The 27,213-nt window shown below is 37.5% G+C and overlaps 2 protein-coding genes and 1 long non-coding RNA gene across 5 annotated transcripts in view; 1 reads left to right on the forward strand and 2 right to left on the reverse strand.

The window, feature by feature from the left end:
• LOC127426176 (arf-GAP with SH3 domain, ANK repeat and PH domain-containing protein 2-like) overlaps nt 1–14,816 on the reverse strand; it is a 71,527-nt gene extending 56,711 nt beyond the window's left edge. Inside the window, exons 1-2 of one of the 3 annotated variants that reach the window (XM_051672795.1) lie at nt 14,519–14,591; nt 12,277–12,339 (exon numbers count right to left, since the gene is read on the reverse strand). Coding sequence is in view for 1 of the 3 variants with exons in the window: in XM_051672794.1 (XP_051528754.1) it covers nt 14,519–14,644 (126 nt within the window). In the remaining 2 variants the exon portion in view is untranslated. Of the gene's footprint in view, nt 1–3,170; nt 3,258–12,276; nt 12,340–14,518 lie in introns of those variants that run through there. The other 2 variants (XM_051672794.1, XM_051672796.1) reach the window with 2 other exon arrangements.
• Nucleotides 3,407–22,852, forward strand: LOC127426251 (uncharacterized). The gene is made up of 3 exons (XR_007894760.1): nt 3,407–3,814; nt 9,425–9,461; nt 22,330–22,852. It is a non-coding gene; the product is annotated as an uncharacterized LOC127426251 (long non-coding RNA).
• Nucleotides 20,247–27,213, reverse strand: part of fer1l4 (fer-1 like family member 4) — a 46,454-nt gene continuing 39,487 nt past the window's right edge. Inside the window, exons 40-46 of the mRNA XM_051672914.1 lie at nt 26,204–26,385; nt 26,009–26,094; nt 25,691–25,789; nt 25,363–25,604; nt 23,123–23,424; nt 22,911–23,011; nt 20,247–22,389 (exon numbers count right to left, since the gene is read on the reverse strand). Of these exons, the coding sequence (XP_051528874.1) occupies nt 22,209–22,389; nt 22,911–23,011; nt 23,123–23,424; nt 25,363–25,604; nt 25,691–25,789; nt 26,009–26,094; nt 26,204–26,385 (1,193 nt within the window). The 3' untranslated portion in view covers nt 20,247–22,208. The remainder of the gene's footprint in view (nt 22,390–22,910; nt 23,012–23,122; nt 23,425–25,362; nt 25,605–25,690; nt 25,790–26,008; nt 26,095–26,203; nt 26,386–27,213) is intronic.

Here is a 27,213-nt window from a genome sequence, read left to right on the forward strand (position 1 = left end):
GAAGGTTGTTTCAAGGAGCACAATACGACGATACTTGAACAAAAATTAGCTGCATGGTCGAGTTTCCAGAAAGAAGCCTTTACTGCGCCAATGCCACTAAAAAGCCCAGTTACAATATGCCCGACAACACCTTGACACGCCTCACAGCTTCTGGTACACTGTAATTTGGAGTGACGAGACAAAAATAGAGCTTTATGGTCACAACCATAAGCGCTATGTTTGGAGAGGGGTCAACAAGGCCTATAGTGAAAAGAATACCATCCCCACTGTGAAGCATGGTTGTGGCTCACTGATGTTTTGGGGGGGTGTGAGCTCTAAAGTCATGGGGAATCTTGTGAAAATTGATGGCAAGATGAATGCAGCATGTTATCAGAAAATACTGGCAGACAATTTGCATTCTTCTGCACGAAAGCTGCGCATGGGACGCTCTTGCACTTTCCAGCACGACAGTGACCCTAAGCACAAGGCCAAGTTGACCCTCCAGTGGTTACAGCAGAAAAAGGTGAAGGTTCTGGAGTGGCCATCACAGTCTCCTGACCTTAATATCATCGAGCCACTCTGGGGACATCTCAAACTCAAACATATTACCAATTCTCCAAGGGTATGCAAACTTTTGGAGCACAACTGTATGACTTGTTGCACTCTAATCTCTGTCTTGGATAGTATTTTTCTGATGCAATTAAAACTTTGTAATACAGCACTTTTCATACTACTGTCTCCTTAATATTAATTGCTTATATTGTATTCTTCCTTTTTTGTAAGTCATTTTGGATAAAAGCATCTGCCAAATAAATACATTTAAATTTAAATGATATCCAAGAAAGCTTCACAATTGATTACATTACAAACTAAAAATCATGGGAATGATGTTGCATGATTATTACACCGCAAAGCACAGTTTAAGCAAAATGATGGTGCTCCCTTTCTCTGTTGTGATCGATTTGATTGACGTGGATGCAAACGCTTGTTCATTCAGTGACGTTTAACAGAGACACTCTTGTGGTAAAAACAAACAGTTTTGTGAAATGGAAATGTGTGTCTTGAATCCATAACACTTATACACTATTAAACATAGAAAATAGTGACTCCAGCCAGGTCTCCTAAGCAACCAAATTGGCCCAGGTTGCTAGGGATGGTAGAGTCACATGGGATAACCTCCTCGTGGTCGCTATAATGTGGTTCTCGCTTTCAGTGGGGCGCGTAGTGGTTGTGTGTGGATGCTGTGGAGAATAGCGTGGGCCTCCACATGCGCTATGTCTCTGCGGTAACACACTCAACAAGCCACGTGATAAGATGCACGGACTGACAGTCTCAGACGTGGAGGTAACTGAGATTCATCCTCTGCCACCCGGACTGAGGCAAGTCACTACACCATCACGAGGACTTAGAGCGCATTGGAAATTGGGCATTCCAAATTGGGGAGAAAAGAGGAGAGAAAAAAAAAAGCATAGAAAATAACAGTAAAATGTAAGTGATGCGCTGGAGAGATTATGTTTATGCTGACTTTATCTGCTTTTTGGAGCTTCAAAAGCCTGATCACCATTCACTTGTATTGTATGGATCTACAGAGTTGAGATATACTTCTAAAAATCTTTGTTTGTGTTCAACAGAAGAAAGAAAGGCATAGGCCTACACATCTGGGATGGCATGATGGTGAGTAAATAATGAGAGAATTTTCATTTTTGTGTTAACTAACCCTTTAAAGCTTGTTCCATTTCCTTAGGAATATTACGATGCCTAAATTTATCAAACTAATCCAATAACTCTGTAATGTTAATCATTCACCACAATAGACAAAACTCTGTTTTCAGTTTCCTAATGTAATAGTTTTCCAAAGTATACGGTAATGGCGAGTGTTTTCAAAATGCTCCATTTTCGGTGGAGAAAAACGCAGTTCTAGTGTGGATGAGAGGCATAAATAGGGCCCTATGATTTCTGCGTTGCGGAAAACGGATGGAATTGCGGAATTCAGTCATAAAAACGGAATTAACTGTAGAACAAGTAATGTCACAGCAATTGACATATTTCGGATAAAATTAATGTATAAATGCACAATTAATTAAATTAAACTGTGATATGTCCTAGTGGGAAGATTAAACCACAAAAGGCTGAGATTTAATTAAACAAATAGCCTATATGGTCTGCATAAGCTTCAACAGAAAGTGAATGTGAGAAGCCACTGCTTACACACCAACCGCATCAACATCATGTGCGCTCTGTGTGTGTATTAATGACAAAGAGCAGAGCACTTTATTCACTGTATAAGCAAACTAGCACATGCACACTATATATACTATATACTATACTATATACACTATTTATAATTAAATAATAGCCTTTTGCGGTTTAATAAGCACATTAGCCCATATAGTGGACTGCTTTTCCGGAGACGATAAGTCGTCAATAACATCCGGTTTTCTGCTAAAATGTCAAAATAAAAGCTCCATTTAACTAGACTCCTGAAATTGAAAAAACATGACAGAAATATATTATTTCTGTTTAGTAAAATGTAATATTCAATGTAGTAGTAATAATAATTATATATCAATAATAATTACTTCATATTTAAGCAATATCTCAAGCAAGAGTTTAATTTCTGCTTTCATTAATACTGTGATGCTCTACTCTGCAGCACTGTATATGACAAAATAAATAAATAAAAACCCAAATTTTAAGTTTCGGATTATGCTGTGTGGATCAGTATAGAAGCTCTTCATTTGATAAAAATAATGTGATGGTATGTTGAAAAGTAATTGTTCTGTTTTCATTTGATTAAAAATCTATAAAATTAATTTGATTCGTTTGTTTTTTTTTAATGATAAAATGTAACTAAACTTTAAAACTCGCTGTGACAGATCACTAGCTCTCTACTGAAGGAGGAAGCGGGGGCCAGGTGAACAATCCAACGTAAGCCTTTTATTTTTGATACTTTTCAGTAAAACACAAACTGGTAGCTTTTCAGCTCAACATAAATGCGCGCGCACACACAGCTTCATGTGTCACTCTCACTCTCTCTCTCTCTCTCTCTCTCTCTCTCTCTCTCTCTCTCTCTCTCCTCCCTCCCTCCCTCCCTCCCTCCTCCGGCTGTCTGGACTTTGTATCCCTCTCCAGCTCTCACTGTAACACATAACAGCAGTTAGAGATAATTTCCCACAGGTGACAACCCTTACCGTTCTTCCTCTTCCGGCCTCGCTCTCCACAGGCGATGCTCGGCCACACCCACATCACCACACTCGCAATTCAGAGAAAATAAAACAGAAAACATGGAATTTGGGAAAGAATCAAATGAAATTTGGAAAAAAATGTATGGATTTCATAGGGCCTGAGGTAGAGTCATTAACTGTCAACTGTGAGCAAGATAAAGTGAAAAGTGTCTAGAGACCCTTCATAGTCACTCTCCCACTGTAATCTGGTATGGCCCATTAGTTTATCTGAATGGTGTAGTCCAGACCCAGAGCTGCCTCTGACAGGTTATTTAGGTCCTGTGGTGGGTCTCTATATAATGTGGTATGGCATGCTATTTATATTGTGGTCACAGTGCCCTAAAGACAGAGAGTGGTTTGAGGATTAAAAACAACACACACTCAATTCTAACAACTCTTGTTCAGAAATAGCTTTAAAAGCAACCCACTCAGATGAAGCCTAACCACATGAAGAATCCAGAGCAGGTTTATCATGTAGTCAGCAGATGTTTTTATGGTTTATTTTGCGATTGCAACAAATTTTTGCTGCCACATTGGGACAGCTTTATAACATATTGAATTAAAGCTTGAAGTCCTTAAGATAATGGGATACACATTTGGGAAATCACAAGGTGAGTGCATTTAATTGGCTTTCATAGCACTAAATGCTAGATTAATCCACAATAATGCATTTAACTGGGTCCCAAGGGAAGTAATGTCATACCAACCCTATTGGGTTAGGTCAATGTTACAAAGAAAATTTATCCTATGAATTTTCCGTTCTACTTAACTGAATTAGAAAAAAAGATTTCATATTATTGCCCTAATATAACACAATTGTCTTTATCCAACTATTCATTCTTGATTCAAAACACCATGCACACTTTTGTGAAGAGCTTAGAATGGCACTGATACCGTTGATCCTCTTTTACACATTATATGAGGAATGAATTACATTTTAACATACTAGCCGGTATTTTAGGTAACTTTAGTATATATGAGAATATTCAAGTGAATCTGTCACAGAAAATGAAACTGCTTTGAGATCAAGTTAATGACGCCAGTGAAAACAACTGAAATGGAACCAAATGAGAACATGCTCCTGTTAATACATCCACTGGCATAGTGTTGCAATTTTACTTGATTTATTAAAAAAAACATAATTTAACCAATTTGTTAAAATGGGTTATTAATGATTTTTTTATTAAAAAAAACATAATTTAACCAATTTGTTAAAATGGGTTATTAATGATTTTGACCTTTGAAAAGATCATTTTAATTTATTTTTAAGGAATATTTCTCCCAAAAATGACAATTCTGTGATAATTTACTCACCGTTGTGTTCCAAACCCCTGACTTTATGAAGGCGATATTTTAATAAAAATATAATTTGTGTTGTTTTTAGAATAAGAATCAGAATCAGAATGAGCTTTATTGCCAAGTATGCTTACACATACAAGGAATTTGTCTTGGTGACAGGAGCTTCCAGTACACAACAATACAAAAACAGCAACAAGATAAAAAGCAACAAAAAATAATTAAAATTGAATAAAAAAATAGATATTGAAAATAAAAAGTATAGATAGAATACACAATAGACAATATATATACAGTATATATATACAGTATATATATACACAAATATACATACATACATATACACACACACACACACACACACATATATATATATACACACACACACACACATATACATACATATACATACACACACACACACACACACACACACACACACATATATATATATATATATATATATATATACTTACATTACACATATATGAATATATATATATATACATACATACACACACACACACATACGTAGTGCAAATCTAAATATAAATCTGTTATGTACAGTGCAAGGGAATGTAATGGCAGAAGAGGTAGGATGTGTTGGATAATATAAAAAGACTAAGCTGTGTATTGCACATTAATTATTGCTCAAAGGGGCAGTTTTAACTGTTCATGAGACAGATAGCCTGGGGGAAAAAACTGTTCCTGTGCCTGAATGTTCTGGTGCTCAGAGCTCTGAAGCGTTGGCCAGGAGGCAACAGTTCAAAAATGTAGTGAGCAGGGTGAGTGGGGTCCAGAGTGATTTTTCCAGCCTTTTTCCTCACTCTGGAAGTGTATAGTAACTGTCCTTTGTAGTATTCTGATATCCGATTTCATAGCTGAACCAAACCAGACTGTTATAGAAGTTCAGAGGACAGACTCAATGACTGATGAGTAGAACTGTATCAGCAGCGCCTGTGGCAGATTGAACTTCCTCAACTGGCGAAGGAAGTACAACCTCTGCTGGGCTTTTTTCGCAATGAGTCAATGTGGGTCTCCCTCTTCAGGTCCTGTGAGATGGTAGTGCCCAGGAACCTGAATGACTCCACTGCTGCCACAGTGCTGTTTAGAATGGTGAGGGGGGACAGTGTTGGGGGGGTTCCTCCTAAAGTCCACAATCATTTCCACCATTTTGCGCGTGTTCAGCTCAAGGTTGTTTTGACTGCACCAGACAGCCAGCTGTTTAACCTCCCTTCTGTATGCAGACACATTGTCATCTCAGATGAGGCCGATGACAGTGGTGTCGTCTGAAAACTTCAGGAGCTTGACAGAGGGGTCCTTGGCAATGCAGTCGTTGGTGTAGAGGGAGAAGAGTAGTGGGGAGAGCACACATCCCCGGGGGCACCAGTGCTGATTGTACAGGTGCTGGAAGTGAATTTCCCCTGTCTCACAAGCTGCTGCCTGTCCGTCAGAAAGCTGGTAATCCACTGACAGATAGACATGGGAACAGAGAGTTGGTGTAATTTATTCTGGAGTATAGCTGGGATGATGGTGTTGAAAGCCAAACTGAAGTCCACAAAAAGGATCCTTGCATATGTCCCTGGTCTGTCCAGATGTTGCAGGATATGATGCAATCCCATATTGACTGCATCATCCACAGACCTGTCTGCTCGATAAGCAAATTGAAGGGGATCTAGAAAGGGTCCAGTGATGTCCTTCAGGTGGGCCAACACCAGTCTCTCAAATGACTTCATGACCACAGATGTCAGGGCGACAGGTCTGTAGTCATTAAGTCCTGTGATTTATGGTTTCTTTGGGATGGGGATGATAGTGGAACGTTTGAAGCAGCATGGGACTTCACACTGCTCCAGTGATCTATTGAAGATCTGTGTGAAGATGGGGGCCAACTGGTTAACACAGGATCTAAGACAAGCAGGTGAAACGCCATCTGGGTAAGTGCTTTCCTTATCCTTTGTTTTCGAAAGACGCGGCTCACATCATCTTCACCGATCTTAAGTGCAGGTTGAGTAGCAGGAGGGGGGAGGAGGGGGGTTGCAGGAGGTGTTGGTGTTTGTGTGAAGTGAAGTGAAGGTCAGAGTGGGTGTGGGGTGTGACATTGGGCCTTTCAAATCTACAGTAGAACACATTCAGGTCGTCAGCCAGTTGTTGGTCCACCACAGGGTTGGGGATAGGAGTCCTGTAATTCGTATGTTGTTTCATGCCACTCCACACTGATGCAGGGTCGTTAGCTGAAAACTTGTTTTTCAGCTTCTCAGAGTATCTTCTTTTAGCCACCCTGATTCCCTTATTCAGTGTGTTCCTGGCCTGATTGTACAAGACTTTATCCCCAACTCTGTAAGCATCCTCTTTGGCCTGACGAAGCTGCCTGAGTTCTGCTGTAAACCATGGTTTGTCATTGTTAAATGTTAAATAAGTCCTAGTAGGAATGCACATATCCTCACAGAAACTGATATATGATGTTACAGTATCTGTATGCTCGTCCAGATTGGTGTCTGCAGCTTCAAAAACACTCCAATCAGTGCAGTCAAAGCAGGCTTGTAGTTCCAGCTCTGCTTCGTTGGTCCATCTCTTTACAGTCCTTACTACAGGCTTAGCAGATTTTAATTTCTGTCTGTAAGTTGGAAGATGATGAACCAGACAGTGATCAGATAGTCCCAAAGCTGCTCTAAGAACAGAGCGATATGCATCCTTTATTGTTGTGTAGCAGTGATCCAGTATATTTCTGTCTCTGGTGGGGCATGTAATGTGTTGTTTGTATTTGGGCAGTTCACGTGTGAGGTTTGCTTTGTTAAAATCCCCAAGAATAATAATAACTGAGTCCGGGTATTGTTGTTCTGTGTCTGTGATTTGATCAGTCAGCTGTTGCAGCGCGGCATTCAAACATGCATTTGCCGCGATATACACACTCACCAGAATAAACTCAGCCAAGTTTCTGTGAAGCACAAGGCAACAGAAGTTGAAAAGTCCTTGTTTGTGCGGGTGAGGAGATGTAGTTATTCCGTTTTGTTAGGGAGAGAGCGGAGATTCGCAAGATGAATGCTCGGCAGCACTGTTCGAAAGCCACACCGTCGGAGATTGACCAGCGCGCCTGCTCATCTCCCTCGCCTGCGTCTCATAGCGCATTTAAACAACACAGCCGTGCCTCCGACTAAAATGTCAAACAAAATGTCAGAATATTCAAAATCTGGGAAAAGATTGACTGGTATAGCTGTCGAATGTTTAGCAGTCCGTCTCTGGTAAAACTGACTGGAAAAAGATTACTAAACACAGGACAAACAAACAAAAACAACAAAACAATAGGAGCGCTCCACACTGAGGCAGCCATCTGCGGCGCCATCATGATGTATTATCATGATGTATTTTAGTGCTAAACAATGCAAGTTCTCACATGAACAAGCTTCTCTCAAAGCACTCATTAACGTGCAATGGACTTTCACTGAAAAATGACTTAATCATTTAAGCTAGGATAGGCCCATGAGAAAAAAATAACTATCTTAATCAACACAAAATAGGTATCGTTTTTAAAGCTTAAAAGATGTGCTTTACAATGCATACAGGCATTATGACCAACACTGAACAAGTGCTTTGAAATTTGCAGACAAATCACAAGTGTTCCATTTTGATAATTTTATTAATAAATTTGCTCAGCACATATTATTGTCATCGGTAAAAACATCAAACTGATCAAATAGCCATGTGACATATGTCATTGGAAAGCTCTCAAAGAGTAAAATTCAACCAGCCTATGTTTTTTATGCACAGATTTGATCGGAAATGATGTTATACATTGTCCAACTTCATGGAGCGCTAAACCAATCATATTAGGATTCAGTTTGCTGCAACCAGAGGTGAAAATTATCCAAATATGGGCAGAGAGGATTATTCACTCTAAATACATATGGCCACCAGGAGATGGCACCAAGTACATGACACAGACTCGATGATGGCTCAAATGACACAGAATGGAACTGATTTGTAGTTGCATGTGTAATTAGTTCTTATGTACAATCATTATGCTTTTTTGTTTGGAGACATTTTTGGACACTAGGATAAATTATTTTTGTAATGCTATAACTTTTGATTGCTTTGTTGTATCAACACAAAATTTTACTCAGGTACAGGTGGGGACAAAACAAAAGCTGCGATATATAATGTCAAATCAGAAAAATAAGAAAAAAAGTAAATTTTTGGCTCAAGTTTTTGTGTGATTTTTCAGCAGTTTCTTAGCCTTTAATTTTGGGTATGCCACTGAAACAGGAAATCTTTAAAAACACCTTTAGATCATAAAGGTGCATTCAGTAATTTAAAAAAAAGTTTAAATCCTAAAGAAATTAATTGTAATTTTGCAATATATGTAGGAAATCATGACCACTCACATTAAAATTAAGACTCCAGTCATATCAGTAACCTTATAAAAGCTGCTTTATTCTACATGGAAAGGGTCCGCACATTGGGGAGGCCATGTTAAAATCACATGACCAGCCGAACACTACTCGTTTCATCTCAGCTAATTGTTATCACTTACTATTCCGGTCATATTCATTTATGTATATCAGCAACCATTTTATGCATGTTGTACATTTTTACACCGTGAAAATAGCTTGTATTTGACCCAAATTCCATTAATGTCAGCAAGCTGAGTTAATATGTATTATGGTGTCAAAATAAAAGTTCCTCAAGAAATATGTATGAATGAATTCATGTTCCCTGTTCTTTCCGACAACAAATCACTTGAACACGTGGTACTCGAAATTACCACTTCAGAAGTGGGGAGAAGGATAATTCCGATAGCACATGAACGCAGCATACTTTTATGATACTTTTTGCATCCTTTTAGGAGTTTGAAAGTGAATCACTTTCCACTGCCATTGTACTGAAAAGACAGACATATTTGTTAAAACATCTCCTTTTGTGTTCCGCAGAAGAAAGAAAGCCATTCGAGTTTGGAAAGACATGAAAGTGAGTAAATTATGACAGACTTTTATTTTTGGGTGAACAATTCCGGTAACACTTTAAGGTTCCATTTGTTAACATTAGTTAATGCATTAGGAACTAACATGAATATGAACAATATATTTGTTTTTTGTTTTTTACAGCATTTAATAATCTTGGTTCCTGTTAACTAATGTAGTTAACTAATGTTGGCAAATGGAACCTTATTGTAAAGTGTTCCCACTATTCCTTGCAATGGTGCAAAGATGAAAACCTCTCTTTGTCTTTGTTCAACTACTCTCACCAAATGCTCTGAAATGAAGATAATAGTAATATCAGGTGTCTCCACTCAGGTGAATTAATGGGTAAACCTGCATTACTTTACAAGAAAAACAAGGCGTGACACAACAGCCTCCCCTGTCCCTGTTGGTGTGGCAGATTATCCAAGCACTCCAATTATCTTTCTCATTATTCCTCTTCAGTGCTAATCCCAACTCGGCCCTCATTTCAGTTTACTTTCAGCAACATACAATGGGAATGTTTTAATGGGAACGCACAAGCACCATGATGTGTAGAAGGGAGATAGCTTGGGGTGTGTATAGAATCACAAATGTCTAGGGAAATCTCTCCCCTCTTTGTCATTAAGCCACATGACCAAAACAAGGTCCATATTAGGGCATGTGGCTCCCATTGTCTGTGTTGAGGTCACCACAGATTAATGCAGAGAGCATCTGTATTGCTTTATTTCCCTTCAAATGTGTCCTCTTTAAAGGGATAGTTCAGCCAAATATTATAATCTGTAATTATGTCCTCAACTTCATGTTGTTCCAAATCAGTATGGGTGATTCTCGTGAAACCTGTCAAGAAAATGTCCTGGTCATATTTTACTTAAATCAAAAGAAACAAACAGAAAATAATATTTTGCATATAAAAAAATGAAAGCTATTTTTAGGGCCATTAAGATTTTTTACATTTTCGTAACAGTTACGCACATTTTACCCCCCAGTTCTAATTATCGTATCACAGAAAAAATGGTCATTGCCATATTCTTATTACCGCAACGTTAAAGAAAATTATATGCTATTTGAATTTTAAAGTATTGGTAGTTGATAGTGCCTTTCATTTTCGCTGATTTTTTTTATTTTTTATTTTTGTACAACAGCATTTTTTAATTGTAATACACAAAAAAAAAATACTGAGTTAAGGTAATGAGAATCATCACTGAAAACAATGGAAATTGTAAAAGTAAAATGTTCAAACGTAGGCCGGTTTCACATATCCTCCGTGAGCAGGGTGTGAGCAGCACGTTTTTGTTTCGGGCGCCTATGTTAACAGATTACAACCTTCACATTGCAAGCGTGAGTCGTGAGGTGACATTTTACAGAAGCATCCCAGACGCGGCAGTGAGCGGATAGTTTCGGCGTAGAGCCTTTTTTTGCCATGTGGCTCACACTGAACTCAGCGGCTTTGGGTGTACCAGAAAAACGAAATAATCAGGAGATTATAGACAAGACGCAAAAGCAAATAAACAATATTTAAACAGAACCTACTGTACAATACAATGTATAGGTCTGCATACAAACACAAAATAACTAAATAAAGGAAAGAATGAATAAATAAATAAACTGCAGGACTTTGTTGTATATATACAGAGACAGTTTAGAAGAGACGGGCCACTGGTATTAAAATGAATGGGAGTAATTGGAATGCCCAACTTAGAGAGCCAATCATAAAGACATCGCCTGTCAATCAAATCAAGAACGCACATGTGCATTAGCTGATACAGCCTGAAAAAAATAGTTTTTTAGTGTAATCTGAGGTAAAGCAGCACAATTTATGATACTTTTGTAGTCAGATTTTACTGCTGATTTAAAAAATGTTCTTTGATCGTAATCTTGACCAACCATTTTGGAGATTTCGGTCTTTCTCCATTCAAGTAGATAGGAGCTGTACTTTTATGTCGAAAATAGCTGCCCAGTCTGCCCGGGAGCGTTCCAAAGATGACCGCCAAGTGGACTGACTTGACTTGAAATGGGCTTTAATATATTAACCAATCATAGACAAGTACGCTGATAAACAAGTGCACGTGACTGCCCGCCATTGCCGTAGGAACCTAGAGAAGAGATGCGGCCAATGAGAAAGCCCAAACGCAACCGTCCACGGAGCATGTGTGAATCAGGCCTTACAGTAATGAGAATTGTGGGGTGGGGGGAGTAAAATGTACTTAAAGGAATATTCCGTGTTCAAAACAAGTTAAGCTCAATAAACAGCATTTGCAGCATAATGTTGATTAACACAAAAATGTACGTCGATTCAAGAAAAGGAGTGATGAGTTGAAATAATTTTTTGTGGTACTTAACACTATGTCACAAATGTTGTCGATTGGGTTTAATTTGTATTGAACCTGGAATATTCCTTTAAGTGTCCTGGAAAAATAAAGCAAAATGCAAAATAATCTTAATGATCACAAATGTAGCCATCATTTCATTTTTGCAAAATATAATTTCATATTTTTTTGTATTGATTTGGGTTTAAATATGACCAGGACATATTCTTGACAGGTTTCACAAGAATCAGCCGTATGTTGTAACACAAATTTCATTCACTGATAATCTCACCCTCCTCCAGTGAGTGCAAAAGTGCTTTGTATTACTTTAATGTTTTTCATAGTGGTCAATATGAACTGTTGTTCTATGGAAAAGAGCTTCCAAAAGATTCTTTGAAATATTCCTGTTCCACTGAAAAAAAAACAGCATACAGATTTGGAACGATAGTGTGGAGGTGAGTAATAGCCAAAAACATGATCAAGTGTCACAACTGAAGTCACACATTTTATATTTACCCTCCTGTGCTTCTAAAAAGACTTTAGAGGGGCTGGTCCAAACAGTGGGATTCGCTTCAGTGCCTTTAAAATATGCAATAAAGCAGATTTAGCAGAGGTGTCCTTCCTAAATAAGGGCTGATCAGAGAACAGTCTTGAGATTTTTATTATAAAGGCTGAGGTTATGATGAGGGTAGGGGAAGCTGACTGTAGATGGGTTAAGAAAGACCTCCACTAAGATCTCCTCTGTATTCTGTGTTGTCCTAAACCCCCTGGGGCTGTGCGTGTGCAACACTCACTAGATATTCAGGATCTCATCTTGTCACATAAAGCCCAAACAAGCATGTAACGCGTTGCACTGTTCAGATTATATGGCCGTGTATTGCATAGCCCAGGTCATCACCATGGTTACTTCACATTCCACTATATCACCCTTATTATGGCAGTCAGAATTCAATTGTTATCACCCTGACTTGGCTACATCCATTAAATTGGTGCAACCTTTACCCAAACTGAAAAGTACAAAGAATAAATGACTTAGGCTAATAGCAGTTAAAATACTTTGCACAACGTTATTGTTATTGAAGGGTTAGGGTTAGGGTTAATAGGAATGTTGTTCCAATAACAACAAAGGATGCTCATCCGACACGTCTCAGTTGTGTAAATCACAGTCATACTGTATTAATTGGCAGGTCATTAGTGAGGTCCTTATCTACGCCAGAATACCCAGGAATCCCTAACCTGAGCCGGCTTTTGTTTATGTAACTTAATGCACGCAGGATGACAGGCTCGTGCTCTAGATAATACACCAAAAGCCTATGACGCCCAAGGAGGGATGTTCCAGGTTTAATACAAGTTAAGCTCAGTCAACAGCATTTGTGGCATTGATTACCACAAAGAAAACATTTCAACTCATCCCTCATTTATTAAAAAACAAAATAAAACAAAAAACACAATTTGTGGTTACAATGAGACACTTACAATGGAAGTGAATGGGGCCAGTCGGTAAACATTAAAATACACACTTTTTCAAAAGTATAGCCATAAAACGTAAATATTATATCTGTTTACATGATTTTAGTGTGATAAAATCAGGAATGTACTGGCGTTACGATGTTTACTAGATTACAGGGTTTACCAGTGTTGTGCCGAAATTTGACTCTGTGCCAGATTCTAACTCCCCGCTACCTGATTGGCTCTTATCTCTAAAGCCCACCCCTACTCCCACCCCTAACTCTAATCCTAACCGTCATTGGTCCTTACCGCTAAAGCCCATCCCTACACCTACCCCTAAACATAAGGATATAGGGAGTCAAAATCTGGCATGACACCGACATTGCATCCTCATGACAATGAAGATATAATATGGTTATACTAAGGCTAGAAAGTGATTTAATCACACTTCAATCACATGAACACGTATAATGTATTTGTCTTGCGGCTATACTTATGAAACAGAGTGTATATTAAAGATTTTGAACTGGCCCCATTCACTTCCATTGTAAGCGTTTCACTTTAACCGCGATTTGTGCTTTTTTCTTAAAAGCTAAGCGAAGGATGAGTCGATTTTTTTTAAAGGTATTCTAATCAATGGAATAAATGCTGTCAATTGAGCTTAACTTGCATTGATCTTGAAACACACCTGTCAATTGATGTGCCAAATTGTGCAAGATAGCGGCAATATAAGAAATAGGCTAATGCATACTATAAAAAATTATAATAATAATAATAAAACAAAAGATTGCAAAACATTCTGTGCAATTTAATTTGTAATAAAGATGAGGAAATGTTGCTGACTGTTAACACATACAAGGACACGAGAGATCCTTCCTCTTTCAGTTGTGCAATGTATGTGCCACGGCCCCACTAATAGACCCCAAATTTTATCAGCTTTAATAAAGCTCCCCGGTTACTTAACTACAATATTCCGTATAGCCTACTTTAATTCACGATTTTGTTTGGGAAACGCAAAAATACATAGTTTGGGGTTTTGGAAATGGACTGCGCTCAGCCACAATTGGGATTCAACAAGACAAAGAGCATCAGTATCTTCCTTTAGAAGCTACTGTAGTACTGTTTGAAGCACAGTATGTGAAAGCCAGTTGCAGCTCTCATATTCAGACCGGCTCCTGGTGTTGGACGGGACAAGACACCACAACAACTGGACATTTAATTATACTGTGCAATTTACAGCTGTCAGAGGCATTTCGATAAGGTGCTTTAACAGAGGAAAAAAGAAGCAAATAAAGAAGCAATGCCATACCTCCTCGATATTGTTGGCGGTATTTCTGCAACTTGTCATTTTGGTGTAGAAGGAAGAGGTGGTTGGAGAGCTGTAGTCCTCCAAAGTCTCCGTAATAAACTCATCCACCGATATTAACTCAGGCATTTTGAAAGAAAACCAAGAAACGTTTATAAAAAGAAATGTTTCACATAAACCCCATTAAAATGATGGTTTTGTTGAAGATGAAGTAGCTGGCTATGTCTGACTGTTTGCGAGAGTAAAGTGCAGCAGTGTGAATTTTCAGCTACACAAACCCATGTTTGGCTGTTGTGGTGAAAGCGCATAAAGAGGAAACAGGCGCTGAGCGTTCAATAGTACGCATGCGCAGTTGGACGATGTACACACAAAGCACATCAATGAAACTGTTATAAGCGACTAATGTGGTTCACCATATCCGGTAGTGGTGATGGTTTGAAACATATACATTGAAGTCTAATCGTATATTAATATAATTTTACAATTAAATATTTTTTATATAATCCTACATTGCAAAGTTATGTGTTCTTAGTTAAACTGATACGTAATGACTGACTAATTGAATTAATAAATAATATTAATTATTAATTTTAATTTTTAAGAAAAAAATTCATTTATTTTTTTATTTTATTTTTTATAATACTGCTAATAGTAATACATTGTTTTAAGGTAGCTAAATACAGAATAAAATATTTAGTGGACAGCTATATTTTTTATTATTATTATTATTATTTAGTCCGCACATGGAAACAGCTTCTAGAAGAGGCCCGATGTGCACAAATCGTAGTCACATTCAAATGAAGACTAAAAACTTGCACTTTACTGTTTGCACTGCATTATCTTATTCTTCTTTCACAACCTGTGTTTGTTTTAACAGTAAAGTTGTTATAAAGTAGTTTTTACGGTCATTTTAGGGTTTACGTTGCGATGTTACGGCAATGAAGTTGTAAAATTTGATATTTACACAGAAAAGGTTAGTAAGCAATTTTATTACACTAAAATCATGTTAACACACATATTGTTCACGTCTTGTGGCTATACTTTTGAAACAGTGAGCATTTTAACGTTTTGGGATTGGCCCCATTCACTTCCATTGTAAGAGCCTCACTGCAACCCGGATTTTTTTAAAGAACAAGAGGTACGAGGCGAATTTTTGTGGTAATCAACATTATGCCACAAATGCTGTAGATTGAGCTTATCTTGTATTGAAACCAGAATAGAAATGATTTTAACACTGACTTATATGTATCTATATTTTTCCTTCTCTTCATCATTTCTATGTGTAGCTATTTGAAATACTGTATGAATATGTATAAAATGTGTTTCTAAATAAACTTGCCTTGCCTTGGACAGTAATGGACATTTTAATTTGCATTATTCACATGTGCACATAAAAACTACTTTGAACTGCTATGTCAAAGACAGAACATCAGAGGAAAGCTAAAACTTTTCCAAAAGGGGAACTGTAGCCACGCACTGCCTGCCTTTTGGTTTGTGCGAGTAGAAAAGAGCATGCCATAGCGCTTCATTAATAAAGCCTGGAAGTCACCTATCCCAGCTGTCACCTCTGATTAGAGTTTCACTCAATCAGCCGCAAGCACTTCTCTACCCAAGACAGCCCAAACTGCCCTGCAGAGAGCCATGTGACTTCTGCTGCATAGTTCCAAGCTGTTCATTCACGGGTGTGTTCAGGGGTGGATCTACCGGGGTGGCATGGGGTGGCAAAAGCCACCCTAAGAAAAAGCATTGTCACCCCAGCATAAGTATCCAAATTTATCAAATAGAAATGTAAGAATATTATCGTTGATTTTGACATTGTGTAGGGGTTTATTCATGTCAAAGTGCCTAAACTCTCACCAAACATACAAATTACTACAGACCCATAGCTTGATTGATTACAGCTGCAACCAATCATAGCATAAAACTATTATAGATATTATATGTGTGGGTGAGAAAAAAGTGACTATTACAAACATCAAACTTAATGAGTGCAGTAAGATGTCAGGTCCAAATGAGTAAGTGGTGTTTTTGCAAACAGACAGAAGCAACAAGTAGAGACAGCTGGTACCTCATCACCCAGCAGTGAGAGTATGAACAGCTTAGTAAATAGTTTAGTAAGTTAGATGAAGGAAATGTCCAAAACAAGTAAGTTAAGTGATTGTTAGAATCATTAAACCTAAAAACACCTTAAAACAAAACGCAGCAGACAGTGATTTTTTTCACTTTTATGATCCCCTAAAAATTGAATAAAAATTATAATCTTGAACCGTTCAGTTATCTATATTAATATATGATTTTATGTTGCTTGCAAAAAAAACAAAGTAAAAAAAAAAAAAGCGTACAATTTTGGCAATACTACTCTGTGGCATGTGATGGCACTCCTGTCGCTGTCAGTTATGGGTTGAGACGGGTGAAACGTGTCCTCACCAGGTTTTGAAATAGCTTACGTCAGGTATGTGTATAATCCAGAGGAAACATCTCCAGTTCTTGATTAGGAGTTTCTATTTCATCTGTGTGTGTTTTGACTGGCGATCCAGCGATGGAATGTGTTATTTTGAACGTTATGATAAGTGTTTGTTGCGGCTGTTATCAGTGTTGTTTTGCCGCAGCTCCCGCTCTTTTCCGTGTCCCCCATTGTGATGGCATTCTCGCCCGTATTGTTTGTGTGTTGTCTTTTTCTCTTTTCTCCCTCTCTCATAATCACTCTCAGGTGTGCGGTAACCAGGTGAGCTGATTGTTGATGGGGCGCACCGGTGCGGAGTATGTTTCCTCCCTATATAAACTGTTTCATGCAGTGGCGTAGCCAAGGGTGGCACAGCCAAATTAGACCCAGGCCCACCCAGAATATCAGAGATATTCTTTGACTTCAAATATATGTTTATATAATAGTTAAAAAATACATACATTCTGATTTCTGAAAGTGTGAAGAACGGTTTGCATGCAACACTTCTCTAATGTTAAGGAAAATTTGGCAAAAAATAAAAGTTGGGCGAAAACTTGGTCCATCCATTTTAAATGAGGCCCACCCAAAAGTAATTTCCTGGCTACGGCCTTGGTTTCATGTCTGGGTTGTGTGATGGGAGAGGGTTGTTCGTGAACTGTGTCATCTCGTTCACTGGCGCACAGGCGCATATTGATTTTTTTCCCCCGTGTCCGTGCTGCTGGAGCGAGAGTTTGTGGTTGGCGCTGTCTGAAATTCTGAGTTTGCTGTTTTTTCATATACAGAACTGTCAATTAATGTGTCTGTGTTTCCGCTACTCTCATCTCCTTGCATCTTTTATTGCATTTTATTGTTAAACACCCATCCACTGATGTACAGATGCAATCTAAAAAAAAAAAATAATAATAATAATATTTGGACGAATTAGAATCCAAAACCTCTAAAAAATAATGGCAAAAAGTTACCACTAGATCAATCAGTCATGTTCTTAATCAAAGTGCTGATCTATGTATTCATCTACTGATTAACAAAATCCCAAGACTGATTTAGAAATGAAATTACCATATTATGTGAAATATTTATTTGGGTGCTTGAATCGGTCATTAAGAATTACTGTTGATCAAAACAGGTCATTTAAAAGAATCTTTTACTGTGCATAACATAATTATGCAGCACTGTCCTCCACAGTACAACTTTCTGTACAGTTTATTTTTATTTAGACCTAACTTTGTGTTAATCTTCGCTTTCAAATGGATTATTCCAGCTGTTACAAAGGTGATAGGCCTTCAGGACTTTATTAGCAGAATAACATGGGATATGCATGCATTTTCCATCCATGGGTACACTTAACATAGGTGGTGAAGTTTAGTCCAGAGTGCCGGTTCTAAATGTCAAGCTAAGGAACATTTAGAATTTGTTGACATGTTTAATAGACAATGTCTTGGTGCTCTGGAGATATAAATTATTACTTAATTTTAATTATGCAAAAGAAATATATATATATATTAATGTTGGTAAATCAGTAGCAAAATGGTTACTATGTGGTTCCTGTAGAAATGCAGTTGTATCACAAATTCATGGACATTTGTAATTTGATAGTGACTCCAATTAATGAACTAGTACTTGTTGCAATGATGCTTGGTACCTTAATCCATAAGAACTACGCATGAGCATTTGCTTTGTTGTTGCAACCCCTCATATTCTGCATGCCACCCCATAAAGAAATTTGTAGATCCGCCCCTGGGTGTGTTCAACCTGAACACAACATAACCACTGCCTCTCATTATTGCCCTTGCACTGTAAAATATCAATAGAGAGTTTTTGGGTGACTGTACTCATAAAAACCAACAAATAACTAATTAACTATCAAACAAAACACTTTACATACTGTAAAAAAATGATACGTTTACATTGTCATTTAGCACACAATTTTATCCAAAGTGACTTACAAATGAGGAACATAGCAAGCAATTTGTCATACAAAAACATCTGCAGTGTTGTAGTGACAAGTTTTCAAGGTGGCTGGAGTAGTATAGGCGCTAGCGCAGAAGACTGAGATGGATTTTCTTTTCTTCTTTTTTTTTCTTTTTTTTTTTTTTGTACAGTAAGTGCAAGTTTAGTTCAATAGTAAGGATACAGGCAGTTGTTACCACAGGAACTATTTCTACTTGATCTTACACTTAAAGGGATAGTTCACCAAAAAATTAAAATTCTCTCATCATTTACTCACCATCATGCCATCCCAGATGTGTATGACTTTTTATCTTCTGCTGAACACAAAGATTTTTGGCTCTGTAGGTCCACACAATGCAAGTGAATGGTGGCCAGAATTTTGGAGTTCCAAAAAGCACATAAAGGCAGTATAAAAGTAATCCATATGACTCCAGTGGTTCAATCTATGTCTTCAGAAGCGATATTATATGTGAGTCAGAAACAGATCAATATTTAAGCCCTTTTTTACTATAAATATTCACTTTCACTACCACATTCCACTTCTTTTGTTTTTGGCAATTTGCATTCTTCATGCATATCGCCACCTACTGGGTAGGGAGGACAATTTATAGTAAAAAGGACTTAAATATTGATCTGTTTCTCAACCACACCTACGTATAATATCCTTCAAAGTTTTGGTCACCATTCACTTGCATTGTATGGACCTACAGAGATGAGATACTTTCTAAAAATCTTCGTTTGTGTTCAGCAGAATAAAGAAAGTCATACACATCTGGGATGGCACAAGAGTGCGTAAATGAAAAGAGAATTATCATTTTTGGGTGAACTATTCCTTTAAAATGTACATTTATTGGTGTAACCTAATGAAGTCAGGTTGATACAGTCATATTTTTGAATAAAGCATTTTTTTTTTTTTTTAAGTTATCCGACAAAACATCACTTACAGTGCCAAATATTATCTCTGAGTAACTCTGAATTAACTGAATTTTATAATCAGGTTGGCTGGTAAGAATACAGTGGTGGCAATAAACTGAATTAACTGAATGAATATGTCTTTATAAAAATATTATAATAAGACAGTTTAATTACATATTTCCAGCGCAGTGGTAAATTATAATGGAAGAACAGTCAAATTCAGTTACAGTACATCCTCTAAAATGGGCGATAAAATGAGAGAGACAGTTCAATTACGACATAAATTCAGAGAGATCATAAAATGTCCCTCTTATAAAAAAGTACAGTGATGGTATCAGATGGTAATAATACCATGATTACCATATTCATCATATTTAAAAAGTACTCAAAGGTACTTCAAAGAATACCATGGTACGTGTCCAAACAAAAACAGGGTAGTACCATTTTTTGGTACTTTTTTGTTAGGGGGCCTTACATCATAACCGTGTGTTATGCTGATGTATAGATCCATTACACAGTCATTCAGGGGCATAACCATGGGTGTTATCAAGTGATAATTTGCACGTCCATTACCTCCCAGTTTTTAGTTGTATTCCCATGTGACAGCCTAGGCTTCATTGGAACATTCTATGTAATTACCCTTCTCTATACCAAAGGCAATTATCTCAGTTGAGTGTTGTCAGATAATATACTACAAGATAAGACCAGAGTCACACAGAGCAGTGTGTTGGAGGCAAGACAGTGAAACACATAATTTACTATCATTAAAGGCATAATATGACACATTACCACTTTTCATTTTATTATGTTGTATGAGAAAAACAGAATTGTTTTACCAGTCTGGCCAAAAGGTCCATTGAACAGTCCAACAATATCACCAGGAGGTACAGTGTTTTCTGGAGATGTAGAGATTTTTTTGTGACTTATATCATTATGATTGTAAATCAATGTAAGTTAGTATGACAAATGTCATCTCATCAAATAGATCGAGCATCAGTCTCATGAAATCAGTAGTGTGTATTTTCTCATGGCTGGATCTCAGTCCATTTATCATATGTGTGCCCAGGACTGATAAATCTAACTGATATGTTTGAACTTTCTCTACCTCTCCAAATAATACCCTCAAAAACCCGACATTTGGAAATATTTTTGAAAAACTGGCATGAGAATTATGAGGTCTGACAGTATAAATGTAAATCAAAGAGCACTTTTTCTTAAATTAGATATGGCAAGATCTTTTGTCTCCATAAGTTCTCCAGTAAAATTACTTTGTTGTCCAAATTCATTTTAGGGAATGTCGGTGTACATGAAAAGTTGTGCCTAACAATGCAAGATAATTTTATAAAAACAACTGACAAGGTTTTCCTAAACGATCTTTAATATTTACAACAGAATGACTATATTCCAGTTATCAAAACAATCCCAGAATATTTAAAAAACTATATCAAAATGAATATAATAAAAATCAGCGGCATGATTGGAAATTACATGATCATATTACATCACTGAATTTGTTGTCAGACAATTGCTTGTATACTTGAAGTCTTATTATTATGTTATTATTATGTATTTTCCATTTAAGGGATGGGTCACCCAAAAATAAAAATTCGGTCATCATTTACTTATCCTTGAGGAAGCCCTGAACCGCACTGTGAAAAAAAACATTTCACTAGGTGAAATTAGTTAGTACCGCATGCTAATTGTCAGCTAGCACGCAAAAAAAAAAAAAAAAATATATATATATATATTCTTTTCTCATGTGTTGCCTCTTGAGGAAATTGTTTTTTTTTTTTTTTTAATTGAGAGCTCCAAAAAGCACATAAAGGCATCATAAAAGTAATCCATATGACTCCAGTTGTTAAATACATGTTTTCATAAGTGAATATGTTAGGTGTGGTTGAGAAACATATCAATATTTAAGTCATTTTTTAACTGTAAATTCTCCTCCCTGCCCAGTAGGTGGCATGAAGAATGCAAATCAGCAAAAACAAAAGAAGAACTCAGTAGAGAAGAACGCTTAAGTGGGCTGTTTGAAAGTGGAGATTTATAGTAAAAAAAAAGGACTTAAATATTGATTGATTCTCACCCACACCTATCATATCACTTCTGAAGATATGGATTTAACCACTGGGGTCATATGGATTACTTTTATGCTGCCTTTATGTGCTTTTTTTTAGCTTAAAAGTTTTGGACCCTGTTGGCTTGCATTTTATGGACCTACAAACCTGAGATATTCTTCTAAATATCTTTAGGAAAGAAAGTCATACACATCTGGGATGGCATGAGGGTGAGTAAATGATGAGATAATTTTCATTTTTGGGTGAACTATCCCTTGAAGGGCAATTTATTTATTTTTTATTAGCATTTAGCTGCATTACCATCTCCTCATCCATTGACAATAAGCTGGCTGATGTGTGAAGGCAAGGTGTAGAGGATGAGGAAGAGGAAGAGTCCCAGAATAACCAGAATGATCAAAGCAATTATGTACTTCTTGTATTTCTTCCAGATGAAGAACACAAACGTCTTCATGGGGTTCACAAACCAGTTGAAGGACGTCTTGGGACGGCTAAAGAGGACAAAGACACAGATATGTAGGACATAAGGTTCTGAAGCAAGTGTTTTAGCACACAATTAACCCTTTGATACATGGTGTCCACTGCAGTGGGCAGATCTTTAAAAACTTTTTGCAACATTCTAGGTGTGATGTTACATTCAAACCACCATGAGTGACTATCTGTAATTCTTATTCATCATTATATGCATGAAATTCATAATTCCATTCTTACCTGTCAATCAAACACTACACTAAAAAACAAAAGAGTTTTAAACTTTAAGTGATGTACCAAGTACCTCTAGAATATTTACTGTTATCTTTCCTTGCAGTGGACAAATGGGTACCTCTCTCAAAATACTTTTGGTGGAAAAAAAAAGATTGGGAATGATAATATTTTTGCTTTTTTAAGTAAAATAAACAAGATTTTTTTTTCCTTTGTGATTTAATAATTGATGCATCAAAGGGTTCCAGTTAAAAGATGAAGAAAAAACTGATATGAAATTACATAAGCGCACAGACTGTGAGTCCCTTACTTTGGTTTGTCCAGTGGTTCAGGTTCCTTGCGTGCTTTGCCCACAGGGGTCTTCTCAGCTTCCTCAGCTGTCACTAGGTGGAACTCGGCCTCTACTTTCCCCTTCAAAACCACACAAATGAACAAAGAGTAAGAGTCTACAGTTAAAATTAAAACATGTATGTAGCCACACTGGTTTTCCTCTGTGTTGGTGCACTGTAGATGTACATTTACCATTAAGAGGAAGGTGTTCCCACTACTGTCTACAAATTGCAGATCTTCTGGTTTCATCTGGCTACGCTTGCTCGATTTCTTTTTCTTCTTCTTCTTGTTTTTCTTCTCTTGTTCTGCCTCTCTCTCCTCTCTCTCAATGTCCTCCTGGCTCTTGAGTTTAATGAGCGGCCACCAACCCTTCATCCTCTTGCTGCGGAAGATGGAGAAGCGAGGGCCAGCCTTGTCTTTGGCCATCTTTACACAGCATTGCTCTGATGACTTTGCTGAACGGACCATATCACTGAGACGCAACTCTATGGAACCTACAGAGACGTCAAGAATCGGAAAGAAAGATGTTAAAAACCAGTAATGCATAGGGTTGGGAAACGAGTACTATTTCTTATTTTAAATACCAGAGCCGAAAGATTTTCATGTCTTTCGGTTCCATTAATGGTTCTCCAATGTTCATTCTTTCGCAGATGCGGACAAAAAACCATGCTAAAATCCTCTGACAGTATTTCCTGCTACCATTCCACAGTGCTGCAAAACCACTATTAAATCAGCAGCACTAAACATACAGTGCGACCAGTGTATTCCAATTCTTGAATAAATGACACAAGCTGGTCCTTTTGAATGTACAGTGTGAAAAATGAAGCACGATCAGTGTAGTCTGACTCCCGAATGAATGACTCTATTGAGCGAGTTCTTTTGAATTGACAGTGTGAAACATAGAGCACGACCAGTGTAGTACAATTTCCAAACTAATGACTCTCGAGACAATTCTTTTGAATCTACAGCATGAAACAAACATGACTAGTGTAGTCTGAAACCCGTATGAATGACTCTATTAAGCAGATTATTTTAAATCTACAGCACGAAACATACAGTACAAACAGTGTAGTCCGATTTCCTAACAAATTACTCTACTGTGAGTTCTTTTGAATCTACAGTGTGAAACATACAGCGAAATCAGTGTAGTCTGATTCCAGAAACAAATGCCAGTTATGAGCCAATTCTTTTGAATCTACAGCACAAAACACAACATGATCAGTGTAGTCTGATTCCCGAACAACTGACTCTATTGAGCAAATACTTTTGAATCTACAATGCGAAAAATATTGTACATAGTTATCAGTGTTGTCCGATTCCTGAATGAATTACTCTATTGAGTCGGTTCATTTAAATCTAAAGCGTGAAACAAACAGCGCGACCGGTGTAGTCCGATTCCTGAACGAAAGACTCAATTGAAAAGGTTATTTTGAATAAAGTTCTTTTGAATCTACAGAGTTTTTGAGCAAATTCTTTTAAATCTACAGCGTGAAACATAAAGCACGACCAGTGTAGTCCATTTCCGGAACTAATGACTCTTGTGCCAATTCTTTTGAATCTACAGCGCAAAACATATAGCACGACTAGTGTAGTCCGATTCCTGAATGAATAACTCAATTGAGCATGTTCATTTGAATCTACAGCGCGATCAGTGTAGTCCGATTCCTGAACAAGTGACACTTATGAGGCGATTCTTTTGAATCTACATCGCGAAACCAGAGTTTAGTCCAATTTACAAACGAATGACTCTATTGAGGAAGTTCTTTTGAATCTACAGTGTGAAACATGCAGCACGATCAGTGTAGTCCGATTTCTGAATGAATGACTCTATTGAGCAAGTTCATTTGAATCTACAGTGTGAAACATACAGCGTGATCAGTGTAGACTGATTCCCTAACGAATGACTTCTAATGGCAGTAAATCCAATCAGAATTGCATTAATCATTTCAAAATATTTTTGTTCCTCAAAAATATTAAAAGAATCATTACTATAACTTTTAAGGAACAGGAAGAGGAATCAGAAGTTACTATCCCTAGTAATGGGATGTTCCACTTTGAACTCCACATGAAAAGCATCACTCATCGCATCATGGAAGTGAAATTTTACGAGTTTGCTAGCCTTGAAAGAGGGAAGTATGCCAGTAAATACAGAAAACATGTACGTGGGCTTGGAACAGAAAAAAAATAAAGGCAATTGCTTTGATAAATTCATTCCACAATAAAGAGGACTTTATACTTTTGGAACTCTGTTTGTCCATTCACTGTTTTATAATAAATATGATTTCCTTCAATAAAACCAGCTGATTTAGATGTTACCATATGAAGCACATTTTTCTGGTTCTCTGATATTATTCTAATACTCAAATGAATAGGAACCTTGGCTGGATTTAGAATAAACCCTCAACACTTGACCAGTTGAAAAAACCACTAACCCAAGAAATCATTGGAGCCAATGCGGTCATAATCCCAGACCTGCAGCACCAGAACAGCTGGCTGGCGAAACTCAGTCTCCTCAATGGCAAACAGGGACTCCTTCTTCTTATAGATGATCTCTTTCTCCGTGGGCAGATAGTCAAAGTGGAAAACAAAGCGCCAGTTGAAGTTGCCCTCTCCGGTTAGGGAATTGAAGTGCACGTCTGTCTCCTGTTTCTCACCATCCAGACCTTTAATCCAGCTGGTGCATATAAACACACATATATATTTATAACACATACATATATGTAATATCTGGGCTATTTCATTTCTCATATGTATTCTGACCCTTTAACGTAAATATCACTTGATGGTTCTCCAGTAAAAGGATTGACATCATCCAGTACGACATCATCAGTGTTCCAGATGATCACACGCAGCTCATAACTAAAAAACACAGTGGGAAAAATTCTCTCAGTAATTAAATATAGTAAATCAGCAAGAAGTCAGTTAGAGCTGAAAGAGAACAGGGATGTGGGAACAACTTTTATTCTCTATATTTATTGTGTCTTTTGAACATGACATTTTAAAATGGACACTATACTGTATATTGGTTCAGTTTAATATCATTTAATGATTATCATTTTATTTCTGTCTCTTGATTACCTCACTGGAAGTCTAGGCTTGATATTAATAGGTGCTGGTGGAGGTACATCCACGGGAAACATGTCAATCCACATGTGAACATAACCCTGTCAAGGTCAAGACAAAGACATGAGAGGAAAAAAAGATAGCAGATAGAAGACAAGGGGCTTGACTTGAGCATGCTAATTAGTTGCTGAGTGAGCACTGGAGTCTGACCTGAGGAAGGCCTGGTTTCTCTGTATTAAGCAGTGAGCGGACCTCCACATGCTCGGGTACCAGAGGATATGCTCCTTCACAAAACTCCTTCATCTCTCCCCAACTCTGTAGAACACTCAGAGCTTTGTGCTCATCCAGCTCTGCATAGTCGTCCTCGGTCTTCTTATTCTTCTTAAGCAACTCTGCAACACAAAGTATCATATTAATAGACAGATACTTAAAGCAACATCATGCTTAAAGCAATTAGTGTGTCATCACTGCTGAAAAACCCCCCCAGCTTAAACCAGCCTAAGGTGGTTTGCTGGTCTTGGCTGGTTTAAGCTGGTCTTGATGTTCTTCCATCCTGGCCAAGATGGTTTGTAGCTTGTTGGCCAGCTGGTCTCTCTTTCTGCCCAGCTGAAAAAACTAAAACCCCCATAAAACCTGCAAAACTCAACAGCTGGACCAGCTTTTCATTCAGAACTAAGAAATGCCACATAAAACGATTTTTTTTACCCTATTTATAACTGATATTAAGATGTGTTTCGGTGATCCAATCACAAGTGGTCACAGGTGTAAACGCAGTGCAAAACATTTTGTGATCGGATATCAAAACCACATACAGAGGTAGTCAAAAACGCATGTGAAGCATCGCATTTGCAGTGTAAACCCTAATCCATCCAGATGCGTCCCGGACAGCAGCAAAGTCACCTCCTACTCACCTGTCAATCAACCAATGCGCTAAAACAAGAGTTTTCAACTTTGCCGGTTGCGTGATTTTTTTTTTAATTTTCTTTTTTTACTATCAGGCAATAGCAGACTGACATAGTGATTGAGGTACTGTATGTTGTCACCCAAGACGCATCTTAACCTTCCTGTTCTGTTCGGTCATTTTGACAGAAATACAATTTTCTGATGTAATAAAAATAGTTTCGTTTATCTGAGCAGTACAAGACTTTGTGACTTTTCCCCCACTAGCCATCTAAACACACAAAAAAATGTGGACTTGATTTTATAAGTCTAAGCGGTCG

This window comes from Myxocyprinus asiaticus, chromosome 35 (assembly GCF_019703515.2).
Source record: "Myxocyprinus asiaticus isolate MX2 ecotype Aquarium Trade chromosome 35, UBuf_Myxa_2, whole genome shotgun sequence".
NCBI classification, from domain to species: domain Eukaryota; kingdom Metazoa; phylum Chordata; class Actinopteri; order Cypriniformes; family Catostomidae; genus Myxocyprinus; species Myxocyprinus asiaticus.